The sequence below is a fragment of the Vipera ursinii genome, assembly GCF_947247035.1.
Source record: "Vipera ursinii genome assembly, chromosome: 3".
Taxonomy (NCBI): domain Eukaryota; kingdom Metazoa; phylum Chordata; class Lepidosauria; order Squamata; family Viperidae; genus Vipera; species Vipera ursinii.
The window spans coordinates 56,283,328-56,307,484 of NC_139516.1; the positions used below are offsets into that span (position 1 = coordinate 56,283,328).

At 37.3% G+C, this 24,157-nt stretch overlaps 1 protein-coding gene across 1 annotated transcript; it reads right to left on the bottom strand.

Annotated features, from left to right (window-relative positions):
• Positions 1 to 5,063: 5,063 nt before the first annotated feature.
• On the bottom strand, positions 5,064 to 22,262 carry NASP (nuclear autoantigenic sperm protein). Its single transcript, XM_083358668.1, has 15 exons — positions 22,136 to 22,262; positions 20,814 to 20,870; positions 19,961 to 20,071; positions 18,977 to 19,057; positions 16,338 to 16,441; positions 14,706 to 15,584; positions 13,509 to 13,579; positions 13,134 to 13,210; positions 12,966 to 13,039; positions 11,862 to 12,050; positions 7,734 to 7,900; positions 7,237 to 7,290; positions 7,096 to 7,155; positions 5,889 to 6,017; positions 5,064 to 5,223 (listed from the first exon to the last, which is right to left on the bottom strand). The coding sequence occupies exons 2-15, from the start codon at positions 20,861 to 20,863 to the stop codon at positions 5,179 to 5,181; spliced, it is 2,091 nt and encodes a 696-aa protein (XP_083214794.1). The 5' UTR covers positions 20,864 to 20,870; positions 22,136 to 22,262; the 3' UTR covers positions 5,064 to 5,178.
• Between the last annotated feature and the right edge of the window lie 1,895 nt (positions 22,263 to 24,157).

A 24,157-nucleotide genomic window follows, 5' to 3' on the forward strand; every position in this document is an offset into this window, starting at 1 on the left:
TTTTCCCCTTTTGCATACTTTTTCCTTTACTTCAGTTAAATAAATTATTTTTGCTAATGTAACTACCACTTCTTAAAATGGAATATGAATATTCCCTTCCAAATAATTTAAATGTATTTACCATCACATTCTGTATTTTTGATACTTAAAGATCTTATATTATTTTCCATCATCTTCCTTTAGGTTAATGGTTCATTCAAAGAATTCAAGGCTAAGTGGATTTGAACTCAAATTGAGCATTTTTTAATGAGGGTGTACAATGGTGTAAATATATTTGGCTAGGCAGCACAAACTGTTGCAATGGATGTAATTGCCTATTTATGAATACATAATAAAACTTTTTATGAAAACAAAATACTGCAAGATGCTAAAAACTAACACACGCATCTCTCCTAGTTGGGTCTAGTGCTTAAGGCAGCAGACAAGAAAGCAGGAGACTGCAGAGTTCTAGTCACACCTTAGGCCTGAAAGCTGCCTGGGTGACCTTGGGCCAGTTGCTCTTTCTCAGCCCAGGTTGTCGTGGGAAAAATAGGAAGGTGTGTTGGATATTTGCTGCCTTGAAGGAACTTAAACTTGAACTTCAGTGAAGTTGTCATTGAGATGCCCATGTGACCATTCCCCTAAATTGCAATCCTGGCTCTCCCAATTGCAGTTAAGCAATTAACATAGGGGTGCCTCAGGGGGTGAGAACCCCCCCCCCAGTGCTCATTGGTATGCAGAAATCTGCCATGGGCAGGAAGTTCCTGGCAATGGTGGGATTCAAATATGTGAACAAACGGTTCTCTATGTGGATGCTGCTTTTGGAAGACTATTCTGGGCCTGGACAACAAAAAATTAGCTACTGGTTCTGCTGCAGTGGCGCGAACAGGCTGAATCCCGCCACTGGTTCCTGGCCTTTTCGTTATTCCATTATGCTGGGGGATTCTTTCCCTGTCCCACAATTCCTGGATCTTTTTTACTTTTGCCTTTTTCTGCAGCTGCTGACAGGTATGCCCAGCTGATGCGAGTCACAACTAGGAAGCTAACAACAGGATCTTTCTTAAGGCTGAAAAGAGCTTACCAGATATGGTGGGGAGAGAGAAGACCCAGGCCTCCTGGTATGGTGCAGCAGGAATAAGTAGTCACTGAACATGCCAAGGCAGTTTTGTGCATGCTGGTGGGCTGGGCGGGCAGTTGAGATGGGAGGGGCTCACTTAAAAGGAACTTACATTAAATTCAGCACTCTTTACCATAGAAACCAGTCTCTTCAAATAATATCTTCAATCAAGCACACATATGAGGAATAGATTTAACTAAAGGCTTAATTCCCTGAAGGTAGCTCTGGGGGGAAAAAATGGCCAAATTGCACAGGAGATTTTTTTTTTGCCAGAGTGAGTGCAGATTGTTAGATGCTCTGACAACAGTGCTCTGATGTCTGCTTTGCCTTGTATAGCTATTCTGGTGAAATATTTTTAAAAGTACATACCTAAAAAGATAAAATTATTTTGAAAAAAAAATCTCTTCCTGGAACATTCCCTTCATAGACTACTAGTTTTGATTGAGGAAGGAGCTTATCCATCCCATTAAGCTGTACCAACTGGAACATACATTTCCAGGAGGGTCACCTACAATGGGCAAGTCATAGATGAAAAATCAGATTAAATATAATCCATTGGAAAAGAAGCAGTAATCCATTCCAGTATTGTTAAGAAAACCAATGGACATTCATCATAAGCAGTGCACCACCAGCATATTGGAAGATGTTAGAAATTATCCAACAAACTACTAGAGGAGCAGAGGGAAAACACAAATACTATTGGTACTTATGTCATTAAACTAAAGCCAAAAGGACCTCCAGTCACCAATATGACTGAAGGCAAAAAGAAATCCAGCACTGTAAGGATATGTATACCAGTGCATACCACTGATGGAATGTCAAAATCACGAACCAAGGCAAACATGATGTTGTCAGAGTAAGACTGAACTTTGACATTGTATGAATTAGTGAACTGAACCACTTCATATTAAAAGAACATTAAATTTACTGTGAAGGAAAAAATCATAAAAAAAAACCGATTATCGTCATTATTAACAGAATGTTGATGTTGGTGTTCTGATACAACCCCCAAATGATAGAATTATCTCAATTTTGGTCCAGGGCAAGTGAATCAATTACCATAGATATAAAGGAAACAAAGCTGAATGAATTTGTGATGGTTTGCCACATCTATTCAACACCAAAAAGAAAAAGATGCCATAGTACTCTATGTGACTGAAATGATGAAAAACAGAAAAATCTGGCCTTGGTCTATAAAATAAACCATGACACAGAACAGTTCTGCCAAGAAAAAAGCAATATTTATAGCAAAATACCTTCTTCCTATAACCTAAAAGAAAACTGACTCTACACAGATATCATTGAAAGCAAATTAATTATATATTCTGCAAGTAAAGATAGAAAAATTCTCTTTCATCAGCAAAAGCAAGACCAGGTGCTGATTGTAGCTTTCTCAAACAACCTCTTATATTACTTTAACCTAAAACAAATAAAATAATCAAAGAAGATACAATTTCAGCAATATTCCATGATTACACAATAAAGATTTGGTAAGATTAATTTTTATAACTCAAAATATACTATAGTTCAGGAGTGTCAAACTGCCAGCCGGCCAGCCAGATGCATCATGGTGAAACTGCACCCACCCCATTGCCGGCAATGGAAAAAAAGTCATGATATGTTGCAACATGTCACATAATAATGTGAGTTTGACACCCCTGTTATAGCTGAAAAAATTCAGAAGGTGAAAGACAACTGGTACACCAAATAAATGCAGAATTCCAAAGAACAGCAATAAGAGACAAGATATAGTTAAATAAGTGTTGCAAAGAAATAGAGGCTAACAAGAAAGAACAAAAAACGTATTTAAGAAAATTATAGAAAGCAAGGGAAAGTTGAGTTATATAACATGTTGCAAAATACCATTGGAGCGGTACTTCCCAACCTTAGCAACTTTAAAATTGTAGATTTCAATCCTCAGAATTCTCCAGCCATCCAAAGGACTTGAAAAATATCAATTTATATTCCAATACTAAAAAGTACGCTAAAGAATGCTCAAATTACCAACCATCAGTCTCTCATGCAAAGTAAGGCTCAAGTTTGTATTCTGACTAACAACATATAGAACTGCCAAATATCTATAGGTCTCTCAGAGAATAGTTTAACTAGATTCTATAAAGACAAAAAAAATCTCAAAACACAAGAAATTGAAACAATGTATTTTCCACAGCATTCCTACCCAGAACAATTGTTTTTAAGTGCAAAACATTTGCACTACAGCTGTACTTTTCTGAAGGAGCTCAGTATCAAAACCAATGATGTACTAGATCAGTGCCCCCCAAATTTTTGGGCACCAGGGATTGGTTCCATGGAGGGGTTTTTCTGTGGACCGAAGGGTGTGTGTGATTTCCTGTGCTGCCTGCATTCTGTGAATGGGGCTTTGCTTGCTTGCCCTGGTTTCTAGCATGTTGTGGATTGGTGCAGGTCCAGAGACCAGGGACCCCTGTACCAGATCACTGGTAGGCACATATCCTTCTTTACGTACATATACCACAATTGCCAAAGTATTTTGCAATTATTTATAACTGCTGGACCAATGGAAGTCTGGTGCCAAACATTTCAGAGCATAAATATGCTTACTCCTTGCACTATATTCTAGTTGAACTTTTCTTTTCTTAGTAAAGTTAAATGTAAAACTAGGAAAATCTCAATCGGAAATCCATTACATCAGTATATTTTAGTTTTAGTCTGAAATTGAAGTTGCTATCTCAATAAGTCCATGTCAGTTCAGGTACAAGGTTCAAATGGATACATCTCAAGAGTCTCTATTTGCCCATATTAATAAAATGCCATCATTAGTAAATCTTCCATATTCTTATATTCTCATCAAATGCTACTTTCTTATGTGTCTCAGTCAGCTCTACCTCAAGTCTTATTTTATCTTGGTGCAAACAAGAAGCTAAAAATATATCATGTATTAGGTAAAAATGTTTAGCAATAAGGCTAGTGATGAAAAATATCTCATGTATTTTTAACTCCAGGGAAGAATCAACAAATTGCATCCACTTGCAGAGTAGACACAGAAAAGCATAGTGTGTGTACTTACTTATGGGGAGAGACAATGATCGGTCCAGTGCAAAGCAAACTATCTAGTTATTTCTCTGGAAAAGTTGTTGTCTGGGCATGATACAATTATAGAAGAGCTTTCTTGAAGGAAGTTTATCTTTCCCTTAATTCTTGCTAACTAGGTACTTAGTTAAAACTACATTTCAGATTGTATACTGTTACTAGTAAGATTGCATCGTCTCATATTTAATTCCTAAAGGAGTTTTGGAGCCATTGATTTTGTCCTATCTACAATCCAAAAAGCTACATTTGTTTGGATCAGGGTTCAATAAGTTCATATTATTGAGTGGTTTTTCGGCTTTGACAATTTATGAATCACTTTTATTGAGCACTAGGTAGTAATCCTTCAAAATGGACTATGTGCAAACTTTCTGACTCCACCTGGGTTTTCCTTTAGTCCAGACATGACATCACGCAACGTATTGGGACAGTTTTGCCATTGCCAGCAATGGGGTGGGTGCGGCTTCCAGATGATGCGTCCAGCCTGTGAGCCGGTAGTTTGACACCCCTGCTTTAGTCAGTCATCTTATGCTTTCCTATGATTTCTTAAACTGAGGTTTTGTCATAATCTTGACACTTTGTCTCTATGAAATTTCAAAACTACATTTTAAAAATAAACAGAAACCTCACATTCTAGACTAGAGAGTTTTAAAAACATACTTTTCCATACATTTTTCTTTTCCTATCTACTTATTTTGGTCTGAGATTTTTTGGAAGATTTCCACTTTAATCTTGAAAAACTTATTGTACCAAAATGGTAAAATTCAACAGTACTTCTATTTTAAGTATAAAAACCCCCATACAATAAGTAACTACCATGCTGATTACATGTAAGGCAGATAACCAAATTTTGAAGCCATAGATTTTAAGATTTAATTTTACATATCTTAAAATGACAATGTTAATGTTTGAGTACAATCTTTATTGAATACAAAAAGTTGCCAAAGAGTGAAAAAATACATTATATACAAAACCCACAATCCTTGGGAGGCAGCATGTCCAATATTAAAGAACTATCATACGGTACTTTGAACTGTTTCAACTTGTGGTCTTCCCCCTGTCTAAAAAGAAAAAGTTTAATAAATATATTTCTTTAAGAAGGCTAATTAATTCATGCGTTGTTAGAGGATTTGGTAGTTTGTAAGTCTAGCAAATGGACAATTTGATAGAAGATATTAATATCTATTAGTGCTTAATAATCCTGTTTTAGTATCTTGCTGCACATAATATACACATATGATGCTTGCATAATAGCACTTAAATAAGCTCAAGATTTAAACCCATGTATAAACTGTATGCAATTATCAAGAAGCATACACTGCTATACTTTTGTTAGGAAGCATGAAGTCTGGCAAGGAGAAGGTATTAAGTGCAGTTAGCTTGGATTCATTGTACAACCGCAAAAAGGCTAGGACCCTTAAATTTCTTGGAGTCTTATATAATTGTTCTCATGGGTAGGCTGCCAGAATAAGAAATTCCTTATAGGAAGAACACAGTAGTTAGCCTAAATTCTGCATGTGTGGGTCTGGTTGTTTGCTCCCAACAACAAATTAGGTTTTCTATTTAGATCTGATATATCAATATGTGTTTTAGCATGGATACATTTCCAACTTCAAGATGTTTTGGGAAAAAACCAGCAAGCAATCAAACATAGCTAAGAAAAAAATGCCCAGGAATATTATTTTTCTTTATTTCAATTTATGTGACTCCTGACTGAACTGCCCACCTCCTGTTCCATTTTCTCTGCAACCTCATTTCCATTGGGAGCTGCATCACCACCACCATTGACAGCCGGCTCTGATTTAGATTTCTTAGCTTCAATGTCTCCCTGATGAGGTTCTTCCTCTGGTTTCCTCTGAAGACAAAATTGTTTAGTCATGTGAATCTTAAGAATATTTAGTTATCATTATGCATATTTTATTAAATAGCAACTGCTAACTGCTTTAAATTAAGCAAGATTACAAACAACATGAATATTTATTTGGTCCTCTTCAACTGTTTGAAAATGTAAAAAGTTAATTACCTCAAGTTATTTAGCCTGCATATTACTCTAAAGAGCAAATTTAGGACCAGAATTCTAACATTAGACCAGCAGTTCAAAAAAAAAAGATTAATTATGAGGATCAAATAATTGATTTAAAGGACAATATTGATAATATTGCTCAGGAACTCATATAGTAGTCTGAACATACAATAGAAGAGAATACATGTAGCTCAGGGTTGAACTGTAGAGTCCTTGATTAAAGTGCAGATATTTTATTAAGTGACTAGGAAACAAAACAAGACCTCTGCAAGCAAGCAACCAAGCTCAGAGAACACTGCAATACAAAGATAGCTAAGTAGATTATTCGAGATTGAATGCTAGTGAATAAAATTCTCCATTTCCATTTAAAATAAGGGAACTCAGTTCAGCTTCTATGGATGTTATGTCACCTTTGTACTCTGAAGCAGGGGTCCCCAACCCCTGGTCTGTGGACCAGTACCGGGCCGCGGCATGCCAGCAACCGGTCTGCACAGACAAGCAAAGTCCTATCCATGGGATGCAGGCAGCACACAAAACCATGTGCCCTCCAGTCCATGGAAAAACCTCTCCCCATGTAACCAGTTCCTGGTGCCCAAAAGGTTGGGGACCTCTGCTCTGAAGGACTACCATGGATACTTCTGCAGGTCCTTAACACAGGCAAGTTGAAGTGCCCGCAGAACCCACAAAATCAAGCTTTGAAATTAAACCAGCGTTAATAAAGAGGGTGCTGCACAGCACAAAACCATAAAAGCTATTAAGGAAGCTAGATGGTTCCCAGACTGACTGGCTCCCAGTGGAAAGGATTTTATGCAGGATATATAAAAACTGTACAAATAATGTGATTTAGCTTTTTAACTGCAGGATTAGCTACAAGCCAGTAAGAATTGCATTTATTTAAGAGAATACGCACCTTTTTCCTAACAAGATGGGAGATGTCTGTAGCTCCATCAGTTTTGTGTCCAGCTGGAATCTATTACAGAAACATTTGAAGTTTCTATGAAATATTAACTATGATGGCATAAGGATGCTTGCTATTGCTAGTGTCACTTACTGTTGAAGTTGCACTACTTTCAGACCCTTGTGAAAAGCTAGAAGATCCACCAACCTGGAAAGAAATAAATCCTTTTAAGATACTATTAGAAAGCCTCTAACTACTGAAACTCCAGAAAATAAACAGATTAGGGCAAAAATGCATTTACTGAAATCTACCTCTTGACTTATTGAACACATCTGAATAGTTTTAAAAACAAATATTGCAAGGTCATTTAAAAGCTTAATCTTTAAATCTTCAGCAAACTAATCTTGCTTTCAGTGACAATTATAAATAAGATCTACAGAAACATGGTTATTTCATATTGCATTCAAATTTCAAGATCATTGTGATCAAATGTCATTGTGATATTAAAGATCCTCTGCTCAGATTTTAGGTTTCAGACCTATTAATCATTTTTCATAGTAAAGTACATCCTGCAGGCACATAGATTTATTTGCCTTGATACAAACATTGTTAAATCTGTTTATTTCAACAGAAACAATGATAAAACTTACTAGAGTTGCTTTCAGAGCCAGTTCAGTCACTGTTGCACTGTTTTGAGACTCTTTTGAATCCTCTATCTTTTCTTTGATTTCAGGAAGCAGGCCCTTGAGTTCTTCTATTTCTTTTTCATCCTCAGCTGGTCCCTCTCCCTTTGCTTTTAGTCGCTCAGCCAACATAACTGAAAAAAGGTTACAATATAGGAGGCCATTAGTACTTTTTGTAAGAACAATTCATTTAATTTGGCCACATTATCACTTGGTACAGAACAACAAAACACAATCCTCCCCCCACCAAACAAAATCAGAGAGCAGTAACTGATCAATTTTCTGTAAATTGACCCAATGAGTTTTAAAACAGCTTTATAATGAAACCCCAAATTTTAAACCAAACGTTGGCTCAAGAAAGGCAGAAAGCAAATGATTTGGATGAGGGGAACTCATCACATTTGCAGATGACACCAAGCTGGCAGGAATAGCCAACACTCCAGGAGATAGGTTTAAGATACAGAAGGATCTTTACAGACTTGAACATTGGGCACCATCTATCAAAATGAAATTCAGTGGTGAAAAAAGTAAGGTTCTACATTTAGGCAAGAAAAACCAAATGCACAGATGTAGTTTAGGAGGTACCTTGCTCAATAGTAGCAACTGTGAGAGGGATCTTGGAGTCCTAGTGGACAATCACTTAAACATGAGCCAGCAGTGTGCTGCAGTTGCCAAAAAAGCCAACACAGTGCTAGGCTGCATCAATAGAGGGATAGAATCAAGATCGCATGATGTGTTAATACTACTTTATAATGCCTTGGTAAGGCCACACTTGGAATATTGCACCCAGTTTTGGTCACCACAATGCAAAAAAGATGTTGGGACTCTAGAAAGAGTACAGAGAAGAGCAACGAAAATGATTGGGGGACCTAAGGCTAAAACATATAAGGAATGGTTGTTGGAATTGGCTATATGTACTTTAACGAAGAGAAGGGTGAGGGGTGACATGATAGCAGTGTTCCAATATCTTAGGGGTTGTCACAAAGAAGAGGGAGTCAAGCTATTCTCCAAAGCACCTGAAGCAAAGACAAGAAGCAATGGATGGAAACTAATCAAGGAGAGAAGCAACCTAGAACTGAGAAACTTCCTGACAGTTAGAACAATTTATCAGTGGAACAACCTGCCTCCACAAGCTGTGAATGCTCCAACACTGGAAGTCTTTAGGAAGAGATTGGACAGCCATTTGTCTGAAATGGTATAGGGCTGAACTTGATGACCTCCAAGGTCCCTTTCAACTTTTTCATTATTATTAAATTTAGATCTATTAGATTTTCATTTGTAAAAACAAAAAAAAAACAACCACAATTATTTCAATTATCACAACAAAACCAGAAACAGATTGGTTCATGGTTCACAGATCACTTGTTAAGCTGAGATTAATACCTTATATTTATTATAGGTAGTCCTCTACTTACAATTGGTCGCTTAAAGTTATAACACACACACACGCACACACCTAGGACTTATAACCCAGTTTCAAAGTTCCTGTCTCCATGGTCATATGAACAGATTTTGGGCATTCAGTAATGAGCCTGCATTTATAGCTGCTTGCACACTCAGTAGCCATGTAACCACTATTTATGGTTGCTTTCCCAGAAACTTTCTGGCAAAAACTGGTCCATGGCAAAGGATATGTTCCAACCTTCTCAATTTATGACTGTAATTGCCAGGCTCAATTGCGGCCATAAATCAAGAACTAACTACCTGTAATTTGTCTGAGCAATTTATAAGAAGGTAAAACCAATCCAATGGAACAATCCACTAAGGTGGGTCTCCATCTCCTGGACTGATACCAGTCCATGGCCTGTTAGGAACTGGGTCACACAGCTGGTGATTGGCGGGCAAGTGAACCCTATGTAAACTGCACATGCGTGAGGTCAAGTTGCACATCCCCCCCCAATGAAAAAACTGTCTTCCATGAAACTTGTCCCTGATGTTAAAAAGTGTGGGTGCTGCTGCACTACTGAACTGTTGCAAAACAAAGCCTTAAAGGCATTGTGAAAGCAGGGGGAGGAATGTGATCTTGAATCTCAGGTGACAGTGTTCCCATGTATAGATACATTAAAGTTACACCAAGAAGATACTCTATTAGCCTCAATTCACACAGGCTGTGGATGCTCAGCAGCCCTTTTCAGGATGAGCACACACAATGGATTAATAATCACAACAACCAAAATCCAGAGCAGATATTACTAAAGATGCAGGTGGGAGATTGCATTTTGGACTGCATGTAGTTTCTGAGTTATCTTTGAAGAAAGCCCCAATGTAAATGTGTTGCAGTAAACTAAATACATAGTAATAACAGCATAAGTTTTTATTGGCTTGCAACTATCTCATCAGCTGAAGCTGGGCAAACTTGTCTCCTGGCCACAGGTTCCTCCTGCCTTTCACTTGTTCCCTCAGGGAAAGAGTGACTCTATCCCAGATCAAACTCTTGCTGAAATTTACCGTATTTTCCGGCGTATAAGACGACTGGGAATATAAGACGACCCCCTACTTTCCTGTTAAATTATAGGGTTTGGGCTAATAACTCAATATTTCACTTCCTGGCACACAATCTGCATATTAACAACTCGTTTAGCGTTAGTACCCTTTTTTTATAAGTGCCACGATGTTGCTAAAATAAGAGGTAAACTTTGTGATCCTCCCAGCCCGTGCATAAAACAGAAATGAAAAGTCTTAACCCTTTCCCTTCCCAAATACCAAGGTTTTCCCCGAGTTTTGCGCGGTTAAACAAACGGCATTTGCGTATTAATGTTTCTCCACGAAGCACAAAATTCACCTGAATTAAGGAAAGTGGGGAGCTAAAGAATCTGGGGCTACGGGGAATGCCTCTGGCATGACGGGCAACCCTGGGAAACACGAGGACTGTAGTGGCACCCTCAGTTCGCACATTCCGATCCAGAAAGCGCCCGGAGCCTCCTCCGTTACTTCTATCGGAACGTCTCCACGCCCACGTCCCGCCTTTTAAACCCCGCCCTTTCCCCGTAATGTTTCCCTGCTCCGCCTGCTCTGTGATTGGCCCAGCTTTGCTCCTTCCCCGCCAAAGGGGGGCCTCGCTTTCTTTCCTCTGAGCTCTCTCGCTTGGTGCGCTGCTGCTCTCAGTTCTGCACTCCGTGACTGGGTAAGCAATTCTTCTGGTCGGCGCAGGTCAGGCGGTGCCTCAGCGGGACCAAAGGTGCTCCCTTCCTACTGTCGAGCGGCGTACCTCTGGGGACTGCCTGCCCCTCCTCTCGTCGGGGACCTGACAGCCAGCATTGGAAGCGCCAGCATGGCCAGTCCTAGAGAGAGCAATGGCGGCGGCTGCAGTAGCCGCCCCAGGAGCTGACGAGAGTTTGCCCTCCATCACCCGTTCGCCGTCGGCCGCTTAACCACGGGTCGCCATCGCCTACCTCCATTCACCCAGCGATCCTGCCGTCCAGCAGAAAAGAGAAAAGATCAGAGAGGTGAATAGTATTTTCCGGTGTATAAGACAACTGGGCGTATAAGATGACCCCCAACTTTTGAGAAGATTTTCATGGGTTAAAAAGTCGTCTTATACGCCGGAAAATACGGTAAGTTTGTTCTGATCGATCCAGTCCCTTACATACTCCAAACAGCAAGTAAACAACTCCACAGTGATTATATGCAACAATGTACCAACATGATACTTCATTGTATGTTAAAGGCTTTCCTCCAAAATTTCAACATACATTCACCCTATACTGAAATAACCAATGGATCAACTGTTCCCTTCCCCAGAGCTGAGCCACACACTCAGAAAGGAGCAAAATCACATTCACAGTGCTTCACAATTTCCTTCTCTTCAAGTTCCTACTCATATCATATATCAGAACAAGATGCTTCTGTCTTCCACACAGGTGTAAAACTGGATTGGAATTGATCTAGATAACTCATTCTTTCTAGAATCTTCTGTAGCTGAAAACTGACTTCTCTAAAATCTTCCTCACTCCCCCCCAAAACCAGAAATTGTGGAAGTTGTCGAAGGAAGGTAATGGCAAATTGCACCCAATGTTAATTTGAAACTCGAAACAAGCAGGGAACAGTAATGGAGTAACATAATTAAAAGGATGCAGAACTTCTGCTTTGATTTACCCAGTCTTTTGTCAATTACTTCCATTGATTTACTGAACTGCAGCACTGCTTCCTCATACTGATTGTTGTAGTGATATGCCAATCCAAGGTGGTAGTGAGTCTCTGCAAGCAAACGGTCATAGGCTTCTAAATACTTCTGCTGAAGAGTCAAGCAGGAATGGAACTCCTCTATAGCTTGCATGTAGTTTTCTGTAGAAGACACCAGAAAAATCATGATAAATGTTATCCCCAAAGAAGACAAACTCAATTCTAAAAGCAATATAGAAAAATATTCACATTTGTTTAGGAAAATAATTGTATCATATATTGGAGACAAGTAGTTCAAAGGTACAATTATAATTTTGCAAACCAGGAATTTAATAGCTAACAAGACAATATGCATCCTCCATGTTATCTTTTTCTCTTCTTCAGCCATCATACAGGTAGTCCTCAACATAAAACCATTCACTTAGTGATGATTCAAAATAACAGCACTGAAAAAACATAACTTACAATTGGTCTTCACACTTACAACCACTGCTGTGTCCCTATGATTACAGCATCAAGATTTGGGCACTTGGCAACCGTCATGTATTTATGACAATTGCAGTGTCCTGGGGTCATGTGATCACCATTTGCAATTTTCCCACCTGGCTTCCAATAACCAAAGTCAAAGGAGGAAACTGGATTCATTTAACTGTATGATACACCTAACAACTATGGCAAAAAGGTCAGTAAGATTGGTCATGTGACAGCTCACTTTGTGACTGTCATAACTTGTGTCTGCAGTGGGGAGACTCCATTATGGTTGTAAGTTGAAGACCATATCAGTTTAATTAGGAATTAAGTGCTAGAACAGTGGAAAAAATGCCAGCTATACAAATATAATTTAATTATAATAAAAAAGAAACAACTTTCAATTTATAATACACATAAAAGCATATCAAACTTGTCAAAACACAGTATATGATACGCTTGTTTATGCTACTTCAATTTTGTATAATTTTAATGTAAAATATGACTGAAAGGTTGATAGTCAATGCATAACAGACATGCTCTCATATACAGTCACAACATGCAAAACACTTTAGAAATAGCATGTCTGGACAACTTTAAGTCAATTACCAGATTCAATGCTAACTTCTCCTAGTTTTAGATGAGCCTGAGCAGCATGGAGCTGTGCTTCTTTAGTGTCCTGCCTAGACCAAAAAAGCAAATCAGAAAATACACTGTAATAACATTCGTCTGTAGTATAGTTAAGGACATTATTTTATTAGAACTTCCAAGACAAACCTTTTATATATTACTTTTGCTAATTCCAGCATATCCCAAGCCAGTTCTAAGTTTCCAACTTCATCTTCTTCACTCTCCTGAAGGAATATGATTTATTAGTCATATTAGTACCAATTTCCTATCCCTTAATAGCAATCATAAATATTGAACTCTGCACTGAGTCTTATGAAAATGATAGTCTTTCTCATAGAAATACACTTAAGAGAAGATTTCACACAGCTTTAGAACAGATTATCTTTTTTCATACAACCAGAAAATATTTCTTAAGGAGTTTTTACCATAGAAGAGCCATCTCTTTTATCTTCTAATAGGACATTTTTCTCCTGCATAACACTAATAGCTTTTAATAGATGTGAATACTGACTTATACTTCACCTTTTCTTCAGTTGTAGAATAATTTTCTTTCTCCTCTTCAGTTTTATCATCTTCTTCTGACCCTTCTGTCTCTGTAAGAGGAGTTTCCTGTTTATATACACTAGTGGCATGCTATTTACTTGGTTATTTTATTCAATACCATTCTGACAGCATCATTAACAAGCTTTCTAAACTCAACTGCATGCTATTGTTTTATAATTGTCAAGACATTCAGGAAACATTCATAATTTTAAAAATATCTGCAGATTAAGGATTTAATTTGAAGAATACTTCCACATTTTTAACCAGTTAACTCATTTCTATTTATATGAAATTTTCTGATGCATAAACTGAAAACAGGAAAAGGTACTTGACTCTGCTACATAAAAATTAACTTTTAGAACAGTTCAGTGCATTGATCAGTTTCTCTGGTGAGGATTATTTACAATGGATCCAATTCCAAAAGGATTAATTAAGGTGGGATAGTTCAAGTTGTTAACTCTGCCAGTTTTGAGAAAATATGCTGTTTACAGAACAAGTAAACAGTATTTTTCTGCATCTTACTGGTTTTCATTTAAATACCTAAATACAATCTTTTTTAAAAAAAAAACATTTAGGAGGTAGAATCTGAAGTTTCTGCAAAGTCTGAAATATGCTTACTGGCATGCCTCTTTTAATATATCAATTATATTTTGCAAATAGTTGCAATTATTAAGACATTTAACTGCTTAAAAATTGAACAGATAAATTAACAAAGTCATGTTATAAGGTAGGAAAAACAGCATGAAAATTATGAATTTGCTAGTTGCACCATGATATTTCTAGATATGACAGCAAATTGTTAATTTTTAGCATAAATCTATAATCTCAACATCTTAATGTAATGGTACTATTGCTTTGGTATAAAATGACAGGAGAAAAGCTATGCTTTTGAGTTGATCTTGCAATATCAGAGCATGCAGTGAACATCCATTCAGCATTCTCTAATGGCCACTGCTTTTTAGACAAACAATAACCCCAAATCAGTCAATAGTTTTCCTATGTCCATCAGTTAACTGTTTGGGGGGGGGGAGTAATTATGCTATTCTGTGCACTTTTATATTTCTCCCTAGCTACACCCCTTCCCTCACTCAAGGCAAAGAGAATTCTGAATGGATTAGTGTTTTACTTGGGTTAGCATTCTAACAAAATCCACCAAGTATTTTCTATCCCTGTTACCTTCTCCCTCTCCCATCTCGTGATCCTTTTCTTCTTCCTTTTCTACCTTAGCAGCAGCTTCAGCTTTTTCTTCAATTTCTATTTCACGTGACTGTTCAACAACCCCTGGAGAAGTAATTTCATTTGGAGCTGTAGGCAACGTTTTCCCTGAAGTTATAGGTTCTTTCAATTTTTCCTCCTCTTTCAAATCCACGTTTTCTTGTCCGACGACAATGTCTGTTTCTTGAATAGGCACAGGTGCTTGTTCTCCCTTCTCTGCCTGCCTTTCTGCTTCATCAACAGCAGACACCAATTCTTTTTCCTCTGATGTTTTTGCTGATGTCTCTACTATTGAATTTTCTAGCTTTGCATTTGTGTGTTTTTCAACTGCCAAAACTACAAGCTTTTCTTCCTTCTGTTCTTTCTTTTGTAAAGCCAGCTTTTTTTCTTCTGCGGTCTCTTCCTTCTGTATACTGTCTCCACTAGCTGCTTCTGCAGCCTCTTCTGTTATTAGCTTTTCTTCCCCAGGCGTTTTATCTACAACCAATACTTTCTTAAGTACAATGTCTTCCTGGGTTTCTTCTGCTGCTAGTTTTTCTTCTCCAGCTCTCTCTTCCGGCTTTTCTTCTGCAGCAGCACTACCTTCTAATGAATCTTCCAGAGTTATTTCATTGATACGTTTTTCTTTCACATCTTCTACTTGCTTGGTTGATTTTTCTTTTTCTCCAAGATCGTTGTCTATATTCACAGCTGCCTTTTCTTCTCTAACTTCTTCCACTTCTGCATCTTTATTTTTCACTTGTGCTCTAGTTTCTACCAGAGATTCTTCTGAAGTTTTTCTTGATTCGTTTTCCCCCATGGCATTATATACCTGATCTCTTAATTCCTCCCTTGCTTCTTCTACATGAAGAAGGAAGATGAAGCACAAAGAAATCTTCGAATTTAGTGATAAGCATTTATGATCTTCACATCCCACCCTATGTCCCACTAACACCTTGCTGCCAAAATACCAGATGCTTATTTTTAATTTAAGAACAAGCACCTCTGTAACATTTATGAATTGCAAGCAGTGGAGCTTAAGCAATGAATTGTGTGCTAGCAGGAGTTAACAGCCAAGCAAGAGATGCCAAGCTTCTGAGACACCAAACATTGCAGAGGAAAGCCACTATAAATTGAGGGGCTTAAGCAAATTTGACAAGCAATTATACACTCTCTGAAGTGAATTACATTTATACTTACAACAGAATTTATACTTCAAATCTTATATAATAAGATTAGAGAGCTCTGCACCATATATAAGTTGGTTGCAAGCCCAAGTGTTGTATTTTTATCTGGTTTAGTCTCAAAATTTTTCTTTTAAGGTTTACTTCAAATTGTTTCTAAAACAAGTATAGAAATCAAGGTTTTCATCAAGAAAAAACAATTGATACTCTCTCCCATGAAGAACAAGTGGCAGGATTTTAATTTAATAGAAGCACTGATTTAGCCAAAAAAAATTTAAGTACTGCAATTTTTACTTAAGTGACCTTACTAAATTACTGTAATTTTAAATTTTACAATTTGTGTTAAGAAAATCTGAATTCATGCCTCATATTCATTCAGAATACATAACAGCTTGGCATCTCTCTAATGCATTAAGACAGCTCTACATACCATCTATATTATCAGCGCTTTCTACCGTTGAGTCTTCTGTTTTTTCTTCTTCCTCTTCCACCTGCACTCCTTCCAAAGCATTTCCCAACACCCCGTTTTCCATTCTAGGAAAACAATATTGATGAAATGATTTACAGGCCATGTGTTATTGTGTCATTAACCAGTGTTTAATAGAAACATTAATATTTTATTCAGGTAGTTCAGTATTCAAATTCTAATAAATTACATGTTTAATCTAGGAACACTTGGAAGATTTTAGTGTTATGATAGCATAACACAAACTGGCCCTCATTTCATATTGCATATTTTACTCTGGAATACATGGCTCATTAAAAAGAACAGCTGGGAATGGAGTATCCAAGATTAACCAACCCAAACAAATAAAATAAACTGTATCTTTCCAATTTTTAGAACTATAGTTCATAAATATTTACTGACTTCTACACTGGGTCTAGGAAAAAGCTATTAGGTTCTGATACCACATCTTCAATAATAAAATATCTATAAAATCTATTCTGGTGTCTTGAGACTTGTTGGCAGATTTGCGTTAGTTTCAGAGCAAATATTTAGTATGAATATATATTCACACACACACACTTATGAAAATATGATTTTGGGGTCTTTCTTGGAAAATAAATTGGCATAGAAAGAGTCTCTTGCACATAGAAGAACTAAAGCACATGTGAACAATAGCAATAAGAATTATATGAATTATTGACTGGTTAAATTTTAAATGAATATACTGAAGTTCGGCTTCCGGTTTGCCAAGTCAGCCAACATAGACATTTGGAGGACGGCTCTTGTCTTCCACGCCTAGTTTTGCATCACTGGGGGGTCCTAAAAGGGCCGAAGAGCCACCTTGGAGGGGCGACCAGATAGAAGGGGCTTTTGCAGAAACGCGAGGGAGCCGCAACCCCCCCCCCCCCGTTGGTGCCTGAAAGACTGGCCACTTACCATCAGGCAACATTAAAGCAGAGTGGAAGAGAGGGGGGGGGGAGAGGAAGATTCCTCTCTTATACCTTAATCATCTTCTTTTCACCTAAATAAGCTGCTAAGTACCTCCCCCCTATGGAGGAGGGGGGAATTCAACCCTCCCTTCAAATAAGCAGTGAGCAAGCCCATGGGTGGTTTTTTTAAAAAGTTGAAACGGACTAAAAGAAAAGAATTTTCAAAGTACTTGGGGGACACTCAGTGGCTAAACCTGAAATTGCAATCTGACTTTCTCTTTAAAGAAATCAAGAAACTATTTAAGAAAAACAAGATAAGATTAACCTTGGAACACCAGATGTGAAACTTCACTATGGAAGTTTCAAAAACAAATCTATGCTATGTGGGAAATATCTTATTAAACTTATCAGTTCCTTTTTTCAGCTGGCGATGAAATAAGAGCTTTTGGAAAAGAACTACAAAGCATCTCGAAGAAACAAACTCAAACTGTGACTACAACTAATATTTTATTGGGACAGAACTTAACAGAAGAAATTGAACAATCAAATACATTGGCAGAAGAATTAAATATTCAACAAATACAGACTTTTGAAGATTATAATGGAAAACAGGTGGAAAAAAAGTCTATTCAGACCAGGACAATTATATCAAGAGGCGAAAATAATGAGAAGATTTGGTGCTGTTGAGTCTCCTCAATCCTTCAAAAGTGGAGACTGGAGGGTTACTTCAATATGATATATCAACACAAGAATGCTTTGATGACCCTGAGGCAAAGAAGCGAAAAATGACATGGCAAAGGAAGAAAGCAAGAATAAGTTTGAAGAAATATGGACATACTTAAGAGGCCTGAAATAGATAATACCAAAATAGACAGGATTGTACTTGGATTACGAGATTGTTTTGATGAGTAGATAAAAATACGTAATTAAAAAAATAAAACACAAATGTATGAATACTAACATTGAAATATTGAGTTCCTTAAATGATATGGATTAAGATGTATATATGTTAAAAATGATAGAATGTTAACTAATATATTTGGATGTAGTGACATGAGAGGATGTATTAAATGTTGAAACGGAAGAAATTTTGGTTAATTTTTAGTATGTGGAAACTATAAATGAGAAACAAGAATATTATATTGTCCTCCTCTTTCTCCTCCTTGCAATTGTTATTCTAATGACTACTATTCTAATATTGTACTACTAATATTGATATGAAAATGAGATAAATAAGAAGTGTATTATATTACTAGGTATTGGAGAAAATTGTGTAAAGGGAAAGGAGGTTATTTAGCAATATGAAAATGAGAAATTCTAAATGTTTAATTTTAATATCAATGTAAAATTAAAGCTAGAAAAATATGTAAGGTGTTTGATGTTTTAAAGATGGAATGTTAAAATATAAAATATACTAAAGTATTGATAAATATAAGAAAACTATTAAATGACTGATGGATAGCAATGAGAAGTATGTTAATTTAGATAAGAGATAATATGTATTAAAGGAAAAAAGAGAGGAAGTATTGGTTACAACAATTTGGAGATTTGTAATAATATGTATTTGTCTGAAATGGAACTATTTTAACCGACACCACATTGCTTTTTAAAGATACTATTGTAATATTGGAAAACTAATAATAAAAAAGAATATACTTAAGTTCACTTGGCTAAATGATAGGACATATTTACCTTGCCAACTCCAGAAGTGATTTTCCATAAAAAAAGAAAGCTTCAGCACACTCATTCGCTGTTTCACCATACTTCTTGCCCCTAAAGAAAAAATAGATATAAATTCTCCCCAGTTTTTTAAGAATTACTTCAACTGAACTTAAATTGTATTAAGGGATAATCAGCAATTTCAAATTAACTCATTAACATACTTTCCAAACTGCAGATCAACTTACAACAGTTCATTTAGTGATCATTCAAAGTTACAACAGCACTGAAAAAAGTCAGTTTTTCACTTACAACCGTTGCAGCATCCCCATGGTGATGTGATCAAAATTCAGACACTTGGCAACTGACATGTATTTATGACAGTTGTAGTGTCCCAGGTCATGTGATCACCTTTTGCAATCTTTTGACAAGCAAAGTCAATGGGCAAGCCAGATTCATTTAACAACCATGTTGTTACTAACTTAACTGCAATAAGTCACATAACTGTGGCAAGAAAAGTTGTAAAATAGGCAAAACTCACTCAACAAATATCTCACATAGCAACAGAAATTTTGGATTCAATTGTGGTTAAGTCGAGACCTATCTGTACTGAATATTAACTCATACTGCCATGTAAATAAAAAATAAGCTAGTAAAGAACTAGATAGCAGAGGCCTGAGTAAATTAGGTTGTGTTAAAGGATTTATTCCTTGACTGTAAATGTATTAGTCTTAACTACATAAAGATGTTGTTACGGCTTGACTGAATTGGAATGTAGCTCAACAGACAAAATCTATTCACCTGCTTATTTGCCATGTTAGCTTCTTAATGAACCTTTAAACTATGTAGAATATATAAAAAATAAACAACAGAGAAGACTAAAATCTTCAAATACTAAAAATATACTAAAAATATAGTTGTGTAAACATCTTTTACCCTCCCATTATATATAATCTCAAATCTTCGACATGCTACACCCATTTAAAAGCAGATTTATAGAACGCTCTAAATACTTACAAAAGGCTAGCGGCTTCCTGAAACGCATTAACAGCAGATGGAATATCTCCCATTACCAGATTCTTTTGTCCCAAGCCGAGTAATCTCTTGGCTTCCCCATCTACATCAATACTGGAAGTATGAAAATATATATTGTCTTCCCATAATATAGCTTTTTACATAACAATAGTCAATACAACAACATTTAAAAAGAAAATATACAAACTAGAATATAATTAATTTTAAAAACTTAACATTATATAAAGCACAAAGTAGAATAAAAAGATTAGGTGAAGAGATATTAATTATTCAAGAGCCATCTAAATATGTTGTCAGTCTCTAGGATTCCAAGGCCTGCTTAAACAACCAGGTCTTGAGAAACCTCCAGAAAGCTGAGGGGAAGGATGTTTATTAAAGGGAGGGTACACAGCAGAAGAGGCCTACTACCCAGGATCTGCCGTGAAATTCCTTAGTCAATGGGACTCCCAGCATGCCCCCTCAGCTAGATTTGGTGGAACAAGTAGATGTTAATAGGGAAAAGGTAGTCTCATACCATTTAGGGCTTTAAAGGTCATAATTACTGGTAGCACCAGAACAGGTTGGTAACCAATGCAGCTAGCAGAGCAGAGGCATGTTCCTCCGGATTACTAATTTACACTAGTTTTTATACTTACTGTTTGGCCAAATAATATACCCTCCAGTTACCTTGTTAAAGGTTTTCACACAAAAAATTACCATATCACACCAGCTCTAAAATCAATAGCACCAAATGCTCAAAATACAATTGTGTCATCTTTATCAGCTTGAGTGAAGAGTGCTCAATTAGTTCATTATTCTGTGTCTCACGTTTGTTTTTTATCCAATTATTTCTTACCTCTCTGTTTTGTCAGCAGAAGTAGAGGGAGCAGAAGCCTCTTCTGTCATCTTGAAACTGAAAATTTAAGTTAGGCAAATTAGGAAGTTTTCAAAGTTTAGCCAGAAGGCATTTGGAACATAAACACTAAGCGTTTTATCACATTTTCAAGTATTTAGGCTACCACCTAAATTACTAAGTGTGGTGTAAAATAACTTGCTACCGGATAAGTTGACTATTTTTCTTAAGTTCTCATGCAGTGGCAAATCATTAGCTTTGCCATTGCCAAAAGAGCAATACATGAGTAATATTAAGATTGAAAACTCACAATTGGTTTAAAAGCAGCTTTAAAAAGGGTTTCTATATATTTCAATATACATAGGAAGCATATGTGATCTGATATATATTCCAGTGATTAAAAAATCCCAGCACGGACAACTTGCTATTTCCCATAGCTTTAAAGGACAAGCTATACCAAAGAAGAAATATATGATCTTCTGAAATACCTACACAACAACATGTGAACAATTACTGGAAAAGCTTAAAAAAAATATTTTGCACAACTGCATTTGAAGCTTTTCGTCCCTCAAGCATGTTTCATTTTCTGTCCTCATAAAAACCACAGGGGCTCAAGCTTCACAAGAACCATCCAATATATATATACCCAGGCCCTATAATACGCCCAAATGTGTCGAGAGGCATCAGACTGGCACCAATACCAATAACTCAGGTTTCTCAAACATGTTTTAAAGCCATTTCTTCTGCAAGAGGAAGCGTCCCGCTGCCTGCGGAGGCCTTCCCCTGAGGAGACAATGGGGCCACTTTCTCGCCTCTCCTGTCAGCGCTTTCGGCGCCAAATCTCAACGGCCGCTTCTGATGGGCCCAGACTGCTGGCCACGTGACTCGTTTCCTTCCTTCCTTCCACCATCCCCTCCCCTCCCTCGCTTTGGCGCGCGCCAGATTGATAGCTATTGAAAATGGCGGCATAAACTCCAGCCAGGTCACGTGGTGTCTCGGTTTTTTTTAAAGAACCGCCGCCCCCGTCACGCAGAGGACGGCCCGTAGAAACCCACTCAAAACGGGGAGGGGGGAGGGGAGGGAGGGAGAGAGAATTGGTGAGGTTTCAAAGAAATGGAAGAAAAATTACAGGCTCCAAGAAACCGGCTCCAAAACTGTACAGCTGCGTCCGAACATCACCAGATTACGACCTGAGAACAAACGCTAAAAGGCTCCTTGGTATCGCGGCCGCCGTCGCCCCATCTATTACACGAACCCACCGCTCAACTCCCCCTTCCTGCTTATCCAGCTCGGAGGAAAGAAATCCTGCCTCAAGCCCCTTGTACCTTAAAAGGCGATGGTAACCAACGACCCGCCACAGAAAATCAAAAGCGAAGCAATAATCAGCAGACAAACGCAGCCCACTGCCCCTCCGGATGCTTATATAGCCCTTGAGGACACGCCCCAGTGGCGCGAAGCACGTTCTCCCGGAAAAGAAACTACGTTTCCCAGAATGCCTTGTGGTCTCCTGCTAAGGGCTTTCGACGAACCTCCGGATGCTTGTATAGCCCTTGAGGACACGCCCCAGTGGCGCAAAGCACGCTCTCCCGGAAAAGAAACTACGTTTCCCAGAATGCCTTGTGGTCTCCTGCTAAGGGCTTTCGACGAATCGGAAGGCGTCTTCAAAATAAAGGAATGGCAGTCTCTTGACAAGGGTCGTTAATACCAGTAGCTACTATTGTAGTAGAACTGGGTGGTTCCCTCTGCAATTCGACTGGCATTTTGGGAAAGGTAGTCCAAAAAAATCGGAGTAAATAAAGCTCACCAGCTCGGCGTCCTGGAAAGTACAATCTCACAACGTAGTAGATGTGGGTTCCGCGCGTGAGAACCGGCTTGCAAGCATTAAAAATAATTGGTTGTGCAATATATTTGTTTCAAACAAATTCCCCGGGATTTTATCCCGTTTATAACGTTATTGCTTTAACTTGGATCAACTAGTCTATCCCGAAATAATCCCGAAGAAAAGGTTGTACGCATAGGTGCTCCCAGTCCGCATAGGACAAAATTTGTGTGAAATATGGCTTACTTGATCCTCCTCTCACAGAGATGATCAGGACAAATCTTAAATCTTTTATGCAACTAAGCGCACACCGTTCTATCCACTATGAAAACTTTGTGGAGGAAAGAAGTAGCATTTGCATTTGTGGGAGCAGTAATTGGTGGCTGTTTCCACATTAATCCTTAATTTAAAAAATCATTGTTTACTGAACTAATTAATGTTATGGTCTGCATAATACTTGAACCGTAAATTAACCATCCTTTCAGCGTTCAGACAGAACACAAATTAGCTAACCATACAGTATAATGTAAAAAAATCCAGCTCATGAACAAATCTCATAAGAGGAAATGCTGTATATGAGTTATTTGTAAAAACAGCAATAGCACTTACTTATATTTCTTAGTACTAGATAGGGAGTACTCTCATAAACGAGTAGATGAAGTATTAGTAATTCAAACAAATAATTTCTATGATTATATCAACATTTAAGGGTGATATAAGCTAAAATACTCATCTTTTAAGAGTCCTCTTATAATCTCTGTAGAGTATTACAGTAAGATTTAGTGGATGTAGAAAGACTACAATAACTAAAGTGTTTGGTCTGGGTTGCAAGCTTTCATAAAGGCATCACACTGAGAAATAAAACTTCAGAACTGATTTTTTGCATTGAACATTATTATTGTATTGGTATGAGACGCTTAAGATAAAAAATAAACAAAATTTTAGAATATGCTTCTCTACAAAAACATTGGCCAAGCCCCTATTAGTAGCTAGATTAGCTAATGAACGAATGTAGCCAATCATATTTTAGCCTAGGGTGTGAACCTGGCCACTATGGTTAGTATCAGGTAGAACTTTTGGTCAGGATAGACCATGATTCTATTAACTAGTCTATGGTTAAACCTATTATGCCAAGAAAATCCATGTGTGCATTCATGAGCCATCACTTCTAAAGTCCTTGAATTCATACATTCTTCTATGTGGCTATCAAATCTTTTTTTTGGTAAATATTTTATTGGATTTTTTTTAAAAAACATAACATAAATCGTTGTAAAACAATGTTGACTGGGTAGCATTTATAAGATAATTCTTAACAATTTCTGTAATTTATATTTCATATGTTAATTTCATTTGATTTCTCCTTTCCCCAACATATCTTTCTTTGCAAAACCTTTTCTTGCTTAGCAACAGTTAAATATATAGTTTCATTAGTCCTGTGTATCGTTTTATTTGCCTTATCATAAATCCTGCCACCATGTTTATTTCAGTTTATTTCTTCCCCCAAATTCTAAATATTTTTGTAAGTGAC

Bases quoted from the DNA above. Each gene is read 5' to 3' on its own strand.
- NASP (XM_083358668.1), bottom strand. From the start codon at position 20,863: ATGACAGAAGAGGCTTCTGCTCCCTCTACTTCTGCTGACAAAACAGAG. The intron at 19,058-19,960 runs GTAAGTATTTAG...TTTTTTCTTTAG, and splicing joins CAGGAAGCCGCTAGCCTTTT to GGGCAAGAAGTATGGTGAAA. The intron at 16,442-18,976 runs GTAAATATGTCC...TTGTTTTCCTAG, and splicing joins TCACTTCTGGAGTTGGCAAG to AATGGAAAACGGGGTGTTGG.